The sequence below is a fragment of the Myodes glareolus genome, chromosome X (assembly GCF_982192425.1).
Source record: "Myodes glareolus chromosome X, mMyoGla1.1, whole genome shotgun sequence".
Classification (NCBI taxonomy): domain Eukaryota; kingdom Metazoa; phylum Chordata; class Mammalia; order Rodentia; family Cricetidae; genus Myodes; species Myodes glareolus.
In genome coordinates, this window is record NC_142053.1 from 85,999,943 (window position 1) to 86,016,347 (window position 16,405).

Here is a 16,405-nt window from a genome sequence, read left to right on the forward strand (position 1 = left end):
TAAATTAGTTGCTCTATCACTTTATAACACTTTTTCTTTGAGGCCTATGATAGAAATCAGTTGTTATACTTATCTCTCTAAATAATATTATTACAGTGATGATAATCTAAGAGATATTTGAGAGGACTCTGTATCATTCATTATTGAGTTCTCACGATCAGACAGAATGCCTGGAGTACACTTGCTTTACCATTTGCTGCCTGCTGCTCTCACTGAACTGAAACCACCCAATTTAGTCATCTTTCCCTCTCCAGCATCCAGCACAAGCCCTGACACGTAGCAGGTACATGATGCTTGCTAGAATTCGAGGAATTCAGTGCCTTCCTGTGTTCTTAGTCTTCTGTGATTCCATTTTTTTATTTGTAAAATAGAGCAGTAACTGTACTATCCCCTAGGCCTGTTGTGAAGATTAGGTGAACTGTTAGTACAGTGTGTAACACAGAAAAAAGATGCAATAATTTTAAGTTTTGTAATTAATATTGTGGCTTGCCATCAAGGTTTCCTGATCTTCTGATGAGTCTGATACAGGGTTATCTCTGGTCCTGGGGAAAGGCGGCCATATCTGTATATTTTTCTCTCTCATGTTCCATACCCATGTTGGATAGTCCTATGACATATAATAAAGTCGTCAATCGGGAAAATTCCTCCATAAGATTAGACAATAGGCAAGGTTGTAAAGCATTTTCTTATTTAGTAACTGATGAGGTGGGAGCACAGACCATTGTGGGTGGTGCCATCCTTGGCCTGGTCATCCAGACTGAGCAAGCCATTTGTAGCAAGCTAGCAAACATAACCTCTTCATGGCCTCTGCATCAGCTCCTGCCTCCGATTCCTACCTTGTTTGAGTTCCTGTCTTGACATTCCTCTGGTGACGAACAGCAGTGTGGAAGTATAAACCAAATAAACCCTTTCCTTCCCATCTTGCTTTGGTCATGGTGTTTCATCACAGCAATAGTATCTCTAACTTAGATACCCCATGATATTGTCTTTGCTGTGCTTAGACGCTTTGTGAAATGTTAAATCTACAGCAAAGTTTAGATAATATACCTGAATGGACTAGAAACACCCTTAGAATGGAGATGCTTTACATTCATCTCGAGGTCTACACAGGGCATAAAACAACACATGCTTGATGAAAATAAAACAGAAAGGAGTGAAATCTCTGCCAAGTCTTTTCTGATGTGGGACTACAAGAATCCAAATGCCCGGCATTTGGAATTTTATTTAGATGGAGCTAAGGGCTTAAGTTCCAGGAAGCTCTCTGCTGCCCACTTTTTCATAGCCTTCAGCCTACCTTTCTTAGCTATTGATACTTTAAAACACATTCACATATGAAGGAGGTCATATCTGAAGATGATCGTTAGACATGTAAATAGCAATGTGTGAGTATTTAAATTAATACTAATATATCTATAGAGACATCATTGGAGATGTGGAAAAACACTATCATTTGATTGAAGATGGACTGATTTCTCATTCTTACACTAGAAGACTTTCCTAACAGTTTGTTTCAGTTTATTTTCAAAACTCTGGCACTCTGTTAGGAGATTTCACCTCATTTCATATTGTCCCTGCAACTTCTCTGGAAGTGATCTCTTTTTACAGGAGACAAATTACACCAATTGGAGTGGGGGTGTTAGTCTCTTGTGATCCTGAGCAGTGACATGAAGCCACAGTTCCCTGACAACCATTCAAACTTTGATATTCTTCAATGGCCAATGTTGGTAAATTTTGATATTTGGAAGGTTAGGTGTACAAAATATAATTTAACATCATTATAAATCATAGAACATTGATATTGATTTCAGATTAAATCTTTTAGTCCTATATCCAGGGGGTTCTCAAGTAGTTGAACATTCTAACATCTCTGTAGCACTCAAAAGTTTGTCAATAGAATAACTCTACATTGCCAAAATATTTGTTTCCTACATTGTTTTGTGACTATAGAATGCTAATCTATCTATAAACTTTCTTCCCAATTCTTGTCAAACTTCAAAGGCAACAAAGATAACCTTTTAAAAGGATATGATCTATTGAGGAATCTATGGAGGGTCAAGGAATCTATACAGGATATTAGAAAAGAGGCTATACAATATAGTGGGATGTTAGAGAGTTTTAGTAATAAACAGTACACACAAAAGACCAATCCTGTTTGCATTCTGAAGTTCAGCTTCAGAACTAGTGAATCATAAGTACCAAACATTAGCTTACTCCTAAGTCCTCAAGGCCACATCAAGCGGACAAGAACAGACAATGGCTCAGCAATATTTGTACTTATGTGCTATGTGCTTGATGCTTTGGGTTGTTTGCTTTTTAATGCTCTTTTAATCTTGATTTTTTTCTTGTGCTGAAAATATATTTATGTATATATATATACATAAAAATGTATAATATCCTCATTACATTTTTAAAAATCTAAAAATTAGCATGTAGGTATTAGATACTATTATGACATTTGAACAAAGTGATTTTAGTAGCATCTCTTTTCTCTTCATCTCCACTACCCCTTGGTATTTTAAATTCTCACTCATAGCCTCCTTTGCAGTCTCTTTGCCTTTCTTGTCTCATTTGTCCCTTTGCCCATCTCCCATAAAAATAAACTAGAGCGCAAGATATAAGCTAATCAATGATACCTATGAACTCAGGTATATCACTTGTGATTAATTTTCAACACAGTAGAGTCATAGACTATATCAAGGCATTATTCTTTTTGAAAGAAATGTGCCCATCCTGCTTAAAAGGCTAACAAAATAATATTGCCGTTACTGAAGCACACATCTCTACGAGATCTAAAGCACTAGGAACGTAAAAGACGGCGCTCCAGATAAAAGATAATCTGGCTTACTTAAAAAAATACTCATCCGGCTTCAGGAAAAGAAGACTTAAAATTATTTGCACAGGTGCTGTCTCAGATTTCTGTTGAATCTGGCCTCAGTATACTTCCAGACATGCCTCTGACTGGTCAAGGGAAACAAATGGCTAAATAATATATAGGATAATTTATGACCTTTGCTAGCTTTTCTCCTGGCCTGTAGTTTGAAACTTAGATATTCTGGGGAGGCCAGACTTATCCTGTCAGAATCAGAGATATACAGAGAGGACAAAATTCTTAAAGTCAAATGTCTGGGAGCTTGGAGAGATTGGGGAATGTTACTTATAGTCTTGGGAACCAAAACATGAAGGCAAAGAGAGTGACCCTTAGTATTTCTCCTACAAAAGCTGGAGGCTTTTCAAGTCATTTGTTAAGCAACAGAGAAGACAAGTAGTTGTCTGGGAATTTTACACATTCTCCATTGTCTTTATCCAGAGGATTAGCACACTGCTACCACATTGTACCTTTGTTTCCTGCTTAGCCCAGGAAGACCTTACATGTCTGTAACTTAACCATTAATATTACATTCTACAAGACAGAACTAAAACTTACTTGGAAATAGAAACTGAATTTACACATTACTTGACTCTTATAATGGCCTCATGGCATGTTATTGTCTTCACAGAGGCACAGAGAAACTAAGAAATTTTCTTAAGGTCACATATCTACTCCATTTTAAAGCTAAAAATTGAACTCATTCTGCATACTTCCCAGGGATAGTTCAGGAAATCACTGGACATGGATACAACTGAGACACTTATACAAATTTTAGAGAAGAACTCTTTAAATTACTGCTTTAAACATCAATTGTTTACACACACACACACACACACACACACACACACATATATATATATATATATATATATATATTTAGAGAGAGAGAGAGAATTAAAATATTTAACATTATCCGGCATAACCACTTATTTGTCAGATGGAGGCATTTATGCGGAAAGAGACAACAAGTTACACCTAAGACCACATGTAAGTTAGGGGCAGAGCCAGAACCCCATCTGGTTCTCTTATATTGCGTTTTGTTTTTCTACCTAGATAAAAGCCTGTTTCCCAATAGCCCAGAGACTATACTGGGGCAGTTATGAGGAAGGAGCCAGGCACAAAAGGTCAACTGAAAACTTCTCAAGAACCTTGCTGCAGCTGGTGAGATTCCATGAGATGACCTCCATTCTCAATATTCCCCCAAGCAAGCATTGCCCTCACACAGCACCTTATTCTTAGGTCCATCTTCTACCTCCTTCTGAAGCTATTTTACTACCCTACTATAGCTGGACAACTCTAATACAACATTTTAAGGACCTGTATCAATTGTTACCTCTGTTGTGACATCTTCTGAAATGTTACAAATTAACTCTTTTTCATATTCTGTCTACTCAAATAATTTTATTCTTTAATTCTAGACTTCACTGTTATAATGATAACTATATGACATGTTCACCTCACAGTCATTGACTGTATAATTCTGGACAACTTACTTAACTCTTCCATGCCTTGGCTCCCTGAACTGTAAATTAGGAGAAATAACAATACTATAGGGTTGTTGTTTGTAGATCATCCAATCTATTGTGTGCCCAATACATAGTTTGTGTTCTAATCTTGACTGTCTTATACTAGCGCCTTGTATGTTCTCATGTACAGTGGAACAACTCCTGAATGAAAATGAACATGGTGGGAAAAAATCAGTCATCAAATAACTATGTTGAATGTCACTGTTGTTAGGACACACTTTATGTGTGTATAGAGTTGTTATCAAAAACTAGACCAGTATTCTTAAATCTTTTCTGGGTTATATATCCTCTGAAAATGATATGAAAGCATTGAAAGATCTCCCTAAAAAGTTTATATATCCAGACAGAAGATCTAGTACAAATTGGCAGTCATCTCAAGAAATACCTTACAAAGCCCTCCTACCAAAGGCCTCATCATCATCACTCACTGTCTTGTTGTGTAGGAATGCCTACAGTTAAAGAAGATGATTTATTTGGCCAATAAAAATTGGACTCCATACTTTTCGTTTGTTTGTTTAGGAGAAAGAAAGAATATGAATTTGGGTAAAAAGAGCAGTATAGAAGGATCTGGGAGGAGCTATGGGAGGAAAAAGAATATAAACAAAATAAACTGTATGAAATTCTTGAAGAATAAATAAAATCATAGAAAGATGGTTGAAGCAGAGGGTGTTAACAGATACCAAATGCCTTCCAGGAGCCAGAAGCTGTGCTGAATGCCTGTTAGGCTGTCTCACATAGTTTCTAGGCATTCCGAGGTAACAATCTCCATATCTCTGCTGAGCAGCTGTGAGACAGGAGAGCTTCTCAGTCAAGAAACATCAATGCCATTAATTATATGTTAAATGAACCTGAAAAAGCCACTACCTCTTTGTAGATCTTCATTTTCTCATCCACACAGCACTGCAATGGTTTGACTGGATTACATTTATTCCCAAATTCATTTTCTCCAAGTCTAATAGGTTAGCCTTTAAAATTGCTGTGGTGCTAAGCACTACAAACCTCTTAAGAATTCTCATTAAAACAACAACAACAACAGCAGTAAAAAACTTGAGATTGACTCAATTAGCCTGAAGATAAATGAGCCAGTCTGTGATCTGTTGGAATACCTATCTAGCTTAAGTAGATGTTAGAGGTTCCCAGTTTCAAGGCTCCTCATGCAGACACCACAGTGAAACCAAGGTCCATTCGCACCATGACATATCCCAAGAGAGGAAGGAAAAATAGAATTTTAAAAGTATGAGAAAGAAAAATCAATAATTTATCCCTGTTTTTTTTAGCTTTCTAAAAGAGAATGTTCTGGGTTTCCTGACATAAATTAGGAGGAAAATGAATTTTTCTTGTTCCTAGCCCAGTGGAAAATTCAGCAGTGTGTTCCTCTGGGACAGCTCAGAGGAAAGGGCCAAGGACCCATGTGTCTATTATATACATACATCCTGTCTCTGAACTCTCCTCTTAGCTATGTAATGAAGATCAAAACTTCACATGAGCACAGATGGTAAACTGTGCTTCCTGTTTGTGGTTGCATGATAAGAGTGACTTAAGATTTACCCAGCTCGGCTTCATCAGAAGCAGAACTCTAACTTCTGAAGCATATGAGATGGTAGAAAGATGATGGCCCACGTGTCCCTTCTAACGAAGAGAATTGCTAATGACACATCAGCTGTTTCAGGTTTGTGGCACTTTCTTAGGAAGGCACTCTTTCTTGTGATACCCATGCTACTGAGTGGCTCTTTGTTTTCTCTCCACAATACTCTTGTCTTTCCTAACTTCTTTCAGTTTTACTAGATTATCTTCTTATTTCTCATTGGTGCTTTGCTTGTTTCCTTAGCCATAACATTACTTTCTGCGTTGGTTAAATATGTTGAAGTGTCTGCGGGGGAAGTTTTGGTGTGTTAAAAATCAGTCCTGACTCTGGCCCAGGCAGACCAACGTTCAAATTCCAACTCCTCAAATGAAGAAAACAGGCTTTGTGGCTTGAGGATGTGAGCCTTTTACTGATATATACAGCAAGTATTTTGCAAACACTTACTGACTGTATGACTGAGTGGATTGAGCACTAGGCCTACTCTTTGGAGGTGTTCCAAAGAGACAGACACTCGTTCAGACAGGAGTTATCAAGATTTCACTAAAGGGTCTCAGTAATCACAGCACAGATGGAAAGGAGAGGACTGAGAAATCTAGTCCTTGTCCCCTTTATAAATTATTGTTTACTTCTCCCAGTTTTCTGGTTAGTGTTTTGCTATATAGTCGAGGTTGATCTGACACTTAACATGTAACCCACACCAGCCTGCTTGAACTTCTGGGAACCTTCCTGCCTCTGCCTCTGCCTCAAGCAAATGGGGATCATAGGCATGAGCCACCACCACACCTGGATTATGGATTCCTTAACTTTGTTTATTTTTTTCTTTTTGTAGATTTTCAGTTAACAAAGCTCATCCGTCTCTCTTGTAGGCTTAAAACAGTTATATTCCGAAGAATGGACAGAGGGGAAACATGAACACCCAAATAACTTGCTTTAAAATGTTCACACATATTCATTATCACGAAGTCATAATGACTTCTTGCAGAGGCCAGTTATCTAAGGGTCAGTATGTTCCTCGTTATAGGACTAGATCTCAAAGAAGACAGACATAACAGCTATGTCTGAAGAGACACTTACTTTGCAATAGAAACCAGCTAGGAAAATGAACCAATGGCATGATTTTTTTTATAGTCACCAGGAGATTCTCCTATGGGATTGGATAACCTTCCATCTACAGCATATGCATAAGCACATAAAAGATGACAAAGGACCAGGGAATTACTTATATATGAGAGAAGGAGGTAATACACAAAAGAAATCTTACTTTAGCAAATGTCATGCAAATACAACAAACAGATATTTAAATAATGGTGTAAATGCTATGGCAATTTCTTGTTACTAATGGTTAAAATGAACATTCTTTAACTAGGCAGACATAGGCTACTACAAATCATCAGTAGAAAAAAATCTTTGCATGGCTTGTAAATTTGGCACTGCAAGAGATTTAGTAGGAACTGAGTAGCACAGCGAAATTATTTACTCTGTAAATCTATAGTTTAGTCTTATTATGGGGAAACTCAAAATTAAGCCAGAAGATTTGTGAAGTCAGGGCTTCATGGAGTATTATATGACAGATCCATAACTCAGAAGGACATTTAGCTTTTATTTTTGGGAGTTAGTTTTTCACCCATAATATTTGATACCAGATAATACCCACAGCCCTTTCTGTGTACCCTTTGGAGAATATATTGTCTATATTGAAGCATACACACATACGCCCCCACACACACATGCGTGTGTGTGTGTGTGTGTGTATACATATATATATATATATATATCTTGCTCATATTATATATATATATGTGTTTCATAGTCATATAAAAGATTATGAAAGTTTAAAAAATATGAAAAATTTTCAATTTGTCCTCGGAGCAGCATTTAGGATGGAGTGAGCTAATAGCTCATTAAAAAATATCTCCTACATGAGGGAATGGGATGGTTGAGGAGGAGGGGGCAGAGAGGGAGGACAATGAAAGAGATCTTGATAGAGAGAGAGCCACTATGGGGTTAGGGAGAAACCTGGTACTAGGGAAATTCCCATGAATTCACAAGGAAGACTCCAGTTAAGACTCCTTGCAATGGAGGAAAGAGAGCCCGAACTGGCCTTCCTCTGTAATTAGATTGGTAAATACCCCAACTATCATCACAGAGTCTTCATACAGCAACATACAGAAGTAGATGCAGAGCTCCACAATCAAACTCTAGGTTGGGCTCCGGGAATGCAATCAAAGAGAGGGAAGAGGTAATATATGAGCGAAGGAGGTCAAAATCATGATGGAGAAATCTACAGAGAGAGCTGAACCAAACTCGTGGAATCTCATGAACACTGGACTTACAGCTGTGAAGTCTCCATAGGACTGAATTAAGCCTTTGTGTGTGGGAGGCAGTGGTAATGCTTGAAGTATCTATGAGGCACCTGGAAGCTGGACCAGGATCTATCCCTGGTGTATGAGCTAGCTTAATGGAGCCGTTCCCTATGATGGAATGCCATAATATGGGGGAGGGGCTTGGTCTTGCCCCAACTTAATGTCACAGACTTTCTTGACTCCCCATGGGAGCCCTTATCCTTTGGGAGGAGTGGATTGGGGTGGGTTTGGGGGGAAATATGGGGATGGAAAAGGAAGAACTGTGGTTGGAATGTAAAATGAAATTTAAAAAACCATCTTCTAGAATTTCAAACTTTACTTTTTCCTGTTTAGTAACAAAGCAAGGAACCCACCATACTAAGTATTCTATAAAGTTTTGCCAACTGAGGTGACTTTTTTTTTAAAAAAAATATGTACTCTGAATTGTTACATAAGTAGAAGGAGGTAAGACAAGATTCTAATTTCTTATGCACATTTGCAAGTCCATAAGAGACCAAGTGAAGCAAAAGTCAACAAGCTGCAGTCAACAACCAAATCTAGGAGAAGAGTTGAGAATCTCCTTTTTACTGATTTAAAAACACCAAAAGAAAAAGAATATTTAATGGCATGTGAAAATTAAATGAAGTTCAAATTTTAGTGCCTATAAAGTTTTATTGGAACCCAGTTATACCCATTAGCTTGTGTAAAGTCTACAAAGGCAAAGCTAAATAGTTGAGATGGAGGCCATGTTACCTGTAAGACTTAAACTATTTATTACCTGTCCTTTTACGTAAAAAATAGTTTATCTGCCTCTCATCTAAAGGTTGGCAGTAACATTTAAGTAAAAGAGAAATAAAAAGATAAGCATAACTTTGTAGGAAGATTTTTGGGACCCACAAGCCAGGATCAGTCACCTGTTTGGCCCATTATTCGCGATCAAATCTTTGTTTCAAACTGAGTTTTCTAGCTGAATTAATTTGCCCCTGGGAAACATTACTCAAAGAGTCAGGGAGTGAAGTGGACACTATCGTACATGAAAAACTTGCTATAAAACTCCAAATGAGGTAACATTCAATACCACATGCGTTGAGGTGGGAAAGTGGATTTAAAGGACAGAATGAGTTCAATAAAGGTTCACTTATGTTTCTTCCCTCACAAAAACCTGGGGCGATAGAGAAAATCAAAGCCATACTTATATAAAATTTGCCAAGGCAACTAAATTGGGACCTATTGTAAACAGCAGTGAGGATGGTGTAATTCCTTGAGTTCAGAATGTAAACGGCAGTTTCAATTTTATGATGTGTACCAAACAGTGTTCCATGTGTACAAAACAAATGGATGTGCACTCTCAAATGTTTTACTAGAAAATGTCTGAAAAATAGTAAATTCTTGAGTACATAATGTGCATAATGAATTAATTAACCCTCTTTGAAACATGATAATAGAGATGGGGGATTCATATCCTGACGTGCCACATGAGAAAATGGAAAAGAAAGGAAGTTAGTCAGCCATGGTCACAAAGGGGAGCCTCAGCCCTGGATGTGAACCCAGCCTTGCCGCATGCACTCTCTCAGCTCTTGCTGGCCCTGCTTGAAGATTGAGTTTTTATTGATCCAGATCTAGAGTTTACTATCCGCTAGAAAGTCGAACTCCAAGTACATACAGGTATTAAATGCACTTGTGTTTGCTGAAACAATAGTGATGTCTATAAGTCGTGGAATTGTCACAAAGCTCTAAGCAGGGAGAACATTTATTGATCAAAAAACTGATTTTATTTTTCCTTATGCATATGTCTGTGTGCACGGGGGTAGTTATACATGAGGAAAGTGGCCGTGGAGTTCAGAAGAAGGTACAGAAGTTCCTAGAGCTGGAGTTACAGACAGTAGTGAGCCACCAGATGTGTGTGCTGGGAACTGAATTCATGTCTTTGGCAGAAGAAATAGAATCTCGTAGCAATTGAGCCATCCTTCCAGCCCCTGGAAGGGCATTTCTAAAAACATCTGGTGTTTCACAGAAAACTAAAACCTAAAGGGGGGGGGGCATTTCTTGTCTAAGGCTACCCAACCGCATCCTTTGAAGTCCATATAAAGGCAGAATCTTGCTTTGACTTCCTGGTCTCGTAAGTATTCAACATGCCTTCCCTTTCACTTTCGCAGTTACCTTATCCACCGAGAAACACATTTTTTAAAATGTCTATTTCAAACTCACAGACCATTTTCAAACATATCCACTTCTGCTTTTGTGCCCCCATGACTTCCACTATTCACTGTTTTCCCTAATTAAACATTAGTGATTTTATCTTTAGGGTCTGTTCTTTCAAGAATATATAGAGCCCTCCCTGCTCAGCCTGCCTCTTGCTTAACCCTCAGTATTAATAGCAATGAGAAAATGTGGGGCTCTCCCTTCTCTTCCTTTCCAACAAGAAATCCTGGCCAGATTGCAATCAACCCTGTGCTGAGCCCCCTACTAGTGACAGCTTTAAAATGTCGTACTTTATGAACCACCAAAGCTAGAAATGAATTTTTGTCTGACATGCCAGGCTTTTAACTCTTGTACCTGTGCCCAGTCCAGAGATCTTTGAAAAACTGTGTATGAAGTGATAGTCAACATGCTGAATACTCAGAGTTAACTGACAATGAATGAGGAAGAGAAATATTTATGACCCTACTCTCTCCAAGGCATGTAGAATTCCATATTTCAACATCTTCACATAGGCACTTTAGATACATATTAAAATATTTAATATCAATAAATATTCTTCTGGAGTAATAAGATAGTCTCCTGCTTTCAAATAGAGCTGACGATACTAGGAAATTCAAGCCACCTATCTTTTCCAGGGAGAAGAAATACTAGCAATGGTAATTATTAGTAGTAATGCTTTTTGAAATAGGGCCTCACTAGGTATTCTTGACTGGGTTAGAACTCACTGTATAGACAAAGCTGGCCTCAAACTTTAAATCCACTAGTCTCAGTCTCTTGAATACTGTGACAGTAATGATTTTTGTCTTATTTTGTTTAGTCTTAACATACCTTTCTAGTATCTTTCAAAAGATTGAGAATTGAAACCTGGTGCCCACATTCCAAAGTAACCAAAGAGTTGAGATTATCTACTTTCCATGGCTCTGTAAGACATGGGAAGGTGCCATAGACTATTTAACAAAATCTTCAGTCTAGGTGTGGGAACCCTCCCTTCGATTTGTTGGTCAGAAGACTTGAAAAGATTCCCAAAATAATATAGGTAATTGTCATTGCCCTTGGCTCCCTTCCAGAAATTTAAGGTAGGTCCCTTTTGCAAAAGATACCTCACACACAGGACACACGACTTGGAAGAACTGAGCTGGCAGTGACCTGAAAGCCTCTTCCTTGAGAATTGCCCCTCAGAGTTTCTAAAGGAGCTAGATATGCAATCTGCCAAAGGTGGAAAGTAATCAATAGTCCTACCCAGCTGTAAAGATTTTGCATGACAACAGTGACCAGAACAGAAATCCTCAAGGATGCAATAATAATGTTTATCTTGGGAGAGGGTAATCAATAGCCATGAAAGTGGATTTAAGGTACCCTTAACAGGAGGGCATCTATGCCTGGTATTGCAAACCTGGCTAATTATCTGTGGCTAGTGAGGTTAGGGACCCTAGAGGAGAACCTACTACCCTTATAAACCATTACAATTTCTAATTGCTTTCTAAATACCTATCTTTGAACCTGTTGATTAGTGTAACTCTCATTCTGCATTAAAAATATAGTAAAAACCTCTTTTGCAGTAGAGTGAGATCATTACAGAAAGTCACTACTGGTCAAAATGCAGAGATCAACTGGTCATGCTCAGACCCAGCTGACAAATATACAACACAACTCTTGCACCCACGACTCAGTGAACATCAAAGAAGAGGAAGTAGAAAAATAGTTAAAGCCATATGGGCAGGACATCTTCTGTGAGATAATGTCTTCTGTATTTGACAGGGAAGTTACACTCATGAAATCTCAACAATATAGCTGCTTAATCAAGACCAGTACAATGGCAACACAAGTTGCCATATCAGTGTGGACTGGGTAAATCTCAGAAGGCCTCAACCTCGCTAATAAATTAATGAGTATTGAGAGAAAAATACTCATTTTTCTCTGGGACTAGCTTTCTGATAGGTTATCCAATGTCAAGTGGTTAGCTGTAAACACATGTAAAAGGAACAATATACTTCAAGAGGAAGAAGTCGTGAATTTGAAAGGGAGTAGCAGGAACACACGATAAAATGGAGTGGGGAGATAGATTGTTCAATCTCAACTGGTCATTTTTTTGGTATTTTTGATACAGAGCCTCTCTACATAGCTTTCCTTACTATTCCAGAACTTACTATGTAGGTCAGACTGGCTTAGAATAACCCTGAGTCTATGTCTGAAGTGTTGGAATTAAATTGATGTGCCACTATACTTTGCAGCCAAAAAGTGGTCATTCTTAAATATATATGCATATGATCAACATATGGTTGCCTGTATTATGACAGTGTGTGGTGGTGTTGGTGGTAGTGGTGTGTGTGTGTGTGTGTGTGTGTGTGTGTGTGTGTGTTCATGCTGCAGTAATTAAAGAAATCATGAAGTTCAAAGGGGATAGGAGAGGAGAGTGTGAAGGAGTAGGAGAGGGAAGAGCGGGGAGTGGAAATGATGTAAATACAGTACTTGTGTATGGAAATACTCCAAAATAGTAAAATAACTAAAAAATAAAGTAGCCAATTTGCTCCATGTTAGAATTTTTGCATGGAGCATATTCTCCACTCAGTGTTTTCTCATGCATAAACTTGTGCTGTGTAAAATATGGTCTTTAAGCAGGTGCACTGCATTTAATTTGTGTTATGGAAAAATGGCGAAATTAACTTGCATGACAACGGGCAAGCAAAATAAAACAATAAAACAAATAGTTGTTTCATTTGGTGATCTTCATTTTCTTAAATAAAATATCACTGAGTTACAGGACCTTGAGCAGCTCCAGGGTGTGAATTATTTTGAAGACCTTGCTGGATTTTTCTATTCTGAACATTGAATGATCCCCTCCGGTCCACATTGCTTGTCTTTTCTGCTGTCAAATAGTCTAGAATCTACATGATGGTAGAGATCCTGTCATGCCGTCCTGGCAGCTGCCCTTCTGCCTTCTTTCTTTTTTTAGTTCTAAATTCTCCAGAAAGCTGCTATGCAGGGTAGTATGGTATGGCTCAAAAATTTTTGCTTTTACAATATAGATGACCTTTCTGTTTGCTCAAAGCAATCATTTAGTCACCTTGACTTCTAAGACACAAAGGTGGCACTGATCATGATATAATCTATTAATTGTTTCTTTGCTCACTTGAACTCATTTTCCATCTGGTATGGCTCCTACTATAGTGCCCTGGGCCTGCTGCCACAGTAGCATTAGAATGCTACTCTGCTTCATTCCCTGGTGGAAAACCAGGGTGATCTGTGACAGGGTATTAGAAAGCAGAGGTGTTTTAATGGAGAAGTCAGAGTGATCTGAAGTCCTTGGAACATGCCTCCACTTCCTCTTCTGATAGCTATTCTTGCCTAAGTACTGTTGAAAAGGGGGGCACTGCTTTAAGGCTCTTTCTAAAGGTCTAGGCTTATGCCCTAGGACCCTGGATCTCATGCTAGGCTATTATGGACAGCAGCAATTCTCCATGTGGGAGTAAAGTTGAAACGTGCAGCACATTTTCAGTAATACCAAATGCTAGTCACCTCCTCATGCTTTTGAGAAATGGGAGAAAAGAAAATGATAGCTTTCTGTTTGTAGTGTATTTCGCCCACCCGCTAAAATGCTGCAACTAAAATCATTAGCATAATTGACTATCAGTGAGGCGAGCAGTCTAAGGGTACCTACTTTCTACCTTCCCTGGAGTTGCCAAACATTCACTGGTGCTTCTGTTGTGCTCAGTATATTCCTCAGGAAAGGCATTTTTTTTTTTCAAATGGTTCTTTTTGCATGAGCCAAGGCTCTCTGTTTTGGCTCTGACTTAGAATTAAACTCTTCCAGACCAGGCGGAAGGAAGGAAAAACTCATTGGCAGGAAGCTCCTCCTTTGTGGGAAATTAGGGCAGGGCTTCAAATTGTATTTAAAACTGGGTCTGCAGCCACAGTTAGACCATCTAAGGGCAGCTTCCCAGTGTCTCTTTGAGTGTGTGAATAGAAGGCTGAAGCCCCGGTGATTAAGGAAGGAGGGATCACTACATTAAAGGTCTAGATCCGGACTTCCTGCTAGACTACATAGGCTAGGCACATCTGAAATCTATGCAGATAACAAGTAGGCTTCAGCCCACTTAGTCAGATATAAAATGCAACTTATCTTGGGATTCTGGACCAACTGTCATGCCCTGAAGGCAGTCCTCTGATGAGGAAAATAAAACTGTTGCTTCCCTCTGAGTTTTTATCTACCTTGGAGTTGTTATGGCAAAGATAGGTCCCAAAGAGCGGCAATCAGGAGGGAGCAGGTGCACACACTGACGGTCTGCCGAACAGTGCGCACACTTCCCCTCTGGGGTTAAAGCCAGGAAGCTTTTGCTAGGAACAGTCTAGTATTCACTACATAGAACAGCCTGCAGACTCAGTTGGGGTTTCTCAACTTCTAACCTCTCTAATAAGGCCATTTTCCTCTCACTATGTAGCAGAGTTGAAAACAAGCAGGAGGGAAATTCAATTTTTCAAATCATTAATTTTGCTTTCATTCCTAGGATCCACCGCCTACCAAGCTGGGATCACCTTCATCATCAACACTGCTTGTACAACCAGGGCAGCCAACAGAGCTCAGCAAATAGAACCGTTTGCTTCTTTGTTCTTACAGGTTCTACGACAGGGCTCTTGCTAATAAGTCAGTCCCTGGGATTACCCGAAGGCCCTGGAAGGCTGCTGTCCGTCTCTTGGAGGCAGAAGAAGAAGGGAAATATCAGGAAGGAGGAAAGACTTTTTTACCTTCAGCGGCTCTTTTGAAGAAGACCTTGCAGCTGCCGCAAGTGAGAGCTCCATAGTGGCAGCCAGAAGCTTCATCGCCACAGATCAGGCAGGTCTTCTGGGGTGGGAAGTAATAGTCGATGGGTAAAACGTGGTCCCTGGCACTGTCCAAACTGAAAAGACACACGCACACACACAAAACAAAGCAGCACATGTCAGTGGGTGGCAGAAATCGAGGCGAATTCTATGGTTTTCTGAGACACCATACATATTTTATGTATCATTCTATGTATTGCTCACGTGAAGCTTAGCTTTTTTGAGACCTTACCTGAGCATGGGTTTGGAAGGTTTCGCATGGCATTGATAGAACCCTGTGGATCCTGCCAAGGGACTGAACAATTTTCCCTGGGAGTAGTCAATCTCATAACCTCTGAATTTGTAAGGGAAGGAAGAGGGCAGGGAATCTGAGGTTAAGGTAGCAACTTAATGTAATGCTCAGACATTTTCAGTCATTAAAAGACATGAACCCAACCCTCTACCTTACTTCTCCCAAGGGGAGACCTATGATAAAACCATATCAAATACCAGAAGAAGTTTTAGGGATGTTAGCTCTTGGAGTCTTACCTGTAAAACAGGAATATTGTCGCTGGTAGTACTGGGTTATTGCTATATGTGACAACATAAATCAACTGTGGGAGTTGCTCTTGATATTAATATACAAGTGAAAGATAAATTAATATACACACTAGTTTTCATTGATCTTTAAAATCATTTCCTTTGCTTTCCTTTGAGCCTCTCTGGATCACATGTTCAAGTCCCTGTCCCTGCTCTGTAACAAAGAGGAACCGAATGGAATTGCTGTGCCAGAGGCACATGTGCCCATGTTACTCTGCCTCAGAGAGAGGACAGTGGTCCACACTCTGAGTCATAGCACTACCACTTCTATGTTTCATCAATATGTTTCTACCAAAAAAGGAAGGAAGATGAGCCATAATTGGAATCTACTTCTTGTGCTTATTGGTTTCATCACCCCGTAACAAGTAAACAAAACAAGATTATTCTCTCATTAGCATAGTTATTGTACAGTGAAAACAAGGAAGAGTAAGAAATGACAAGGTTAAAATGATTTGATACCAAGCCACGTTTATCTTCTAAATCC

General features: G+C 39.0%; 1 protein-coding gene across 1 annotated transcript in view; it reads right to left on the bottom strand.

The window, feature by feature from the left end:
* Ar (androgen receptor) overlaps window positions 1–16,405 on the bottom strand; it is a 169,654-nt gene that overhangs the window by 57,769 nt on the left and 95,480 nt on the right. The window contains exon 2 of the mRNA XM_048417727.3: window positions 15,268–15,419. Within this exon, the coding sequence (XP_048273684.3) occupies window positions 15,268–15,419 (152 nt within the window). The remainder of the gene's footprint in view (window positions 1–15,267; window positions 15,420–16,405) is intronic.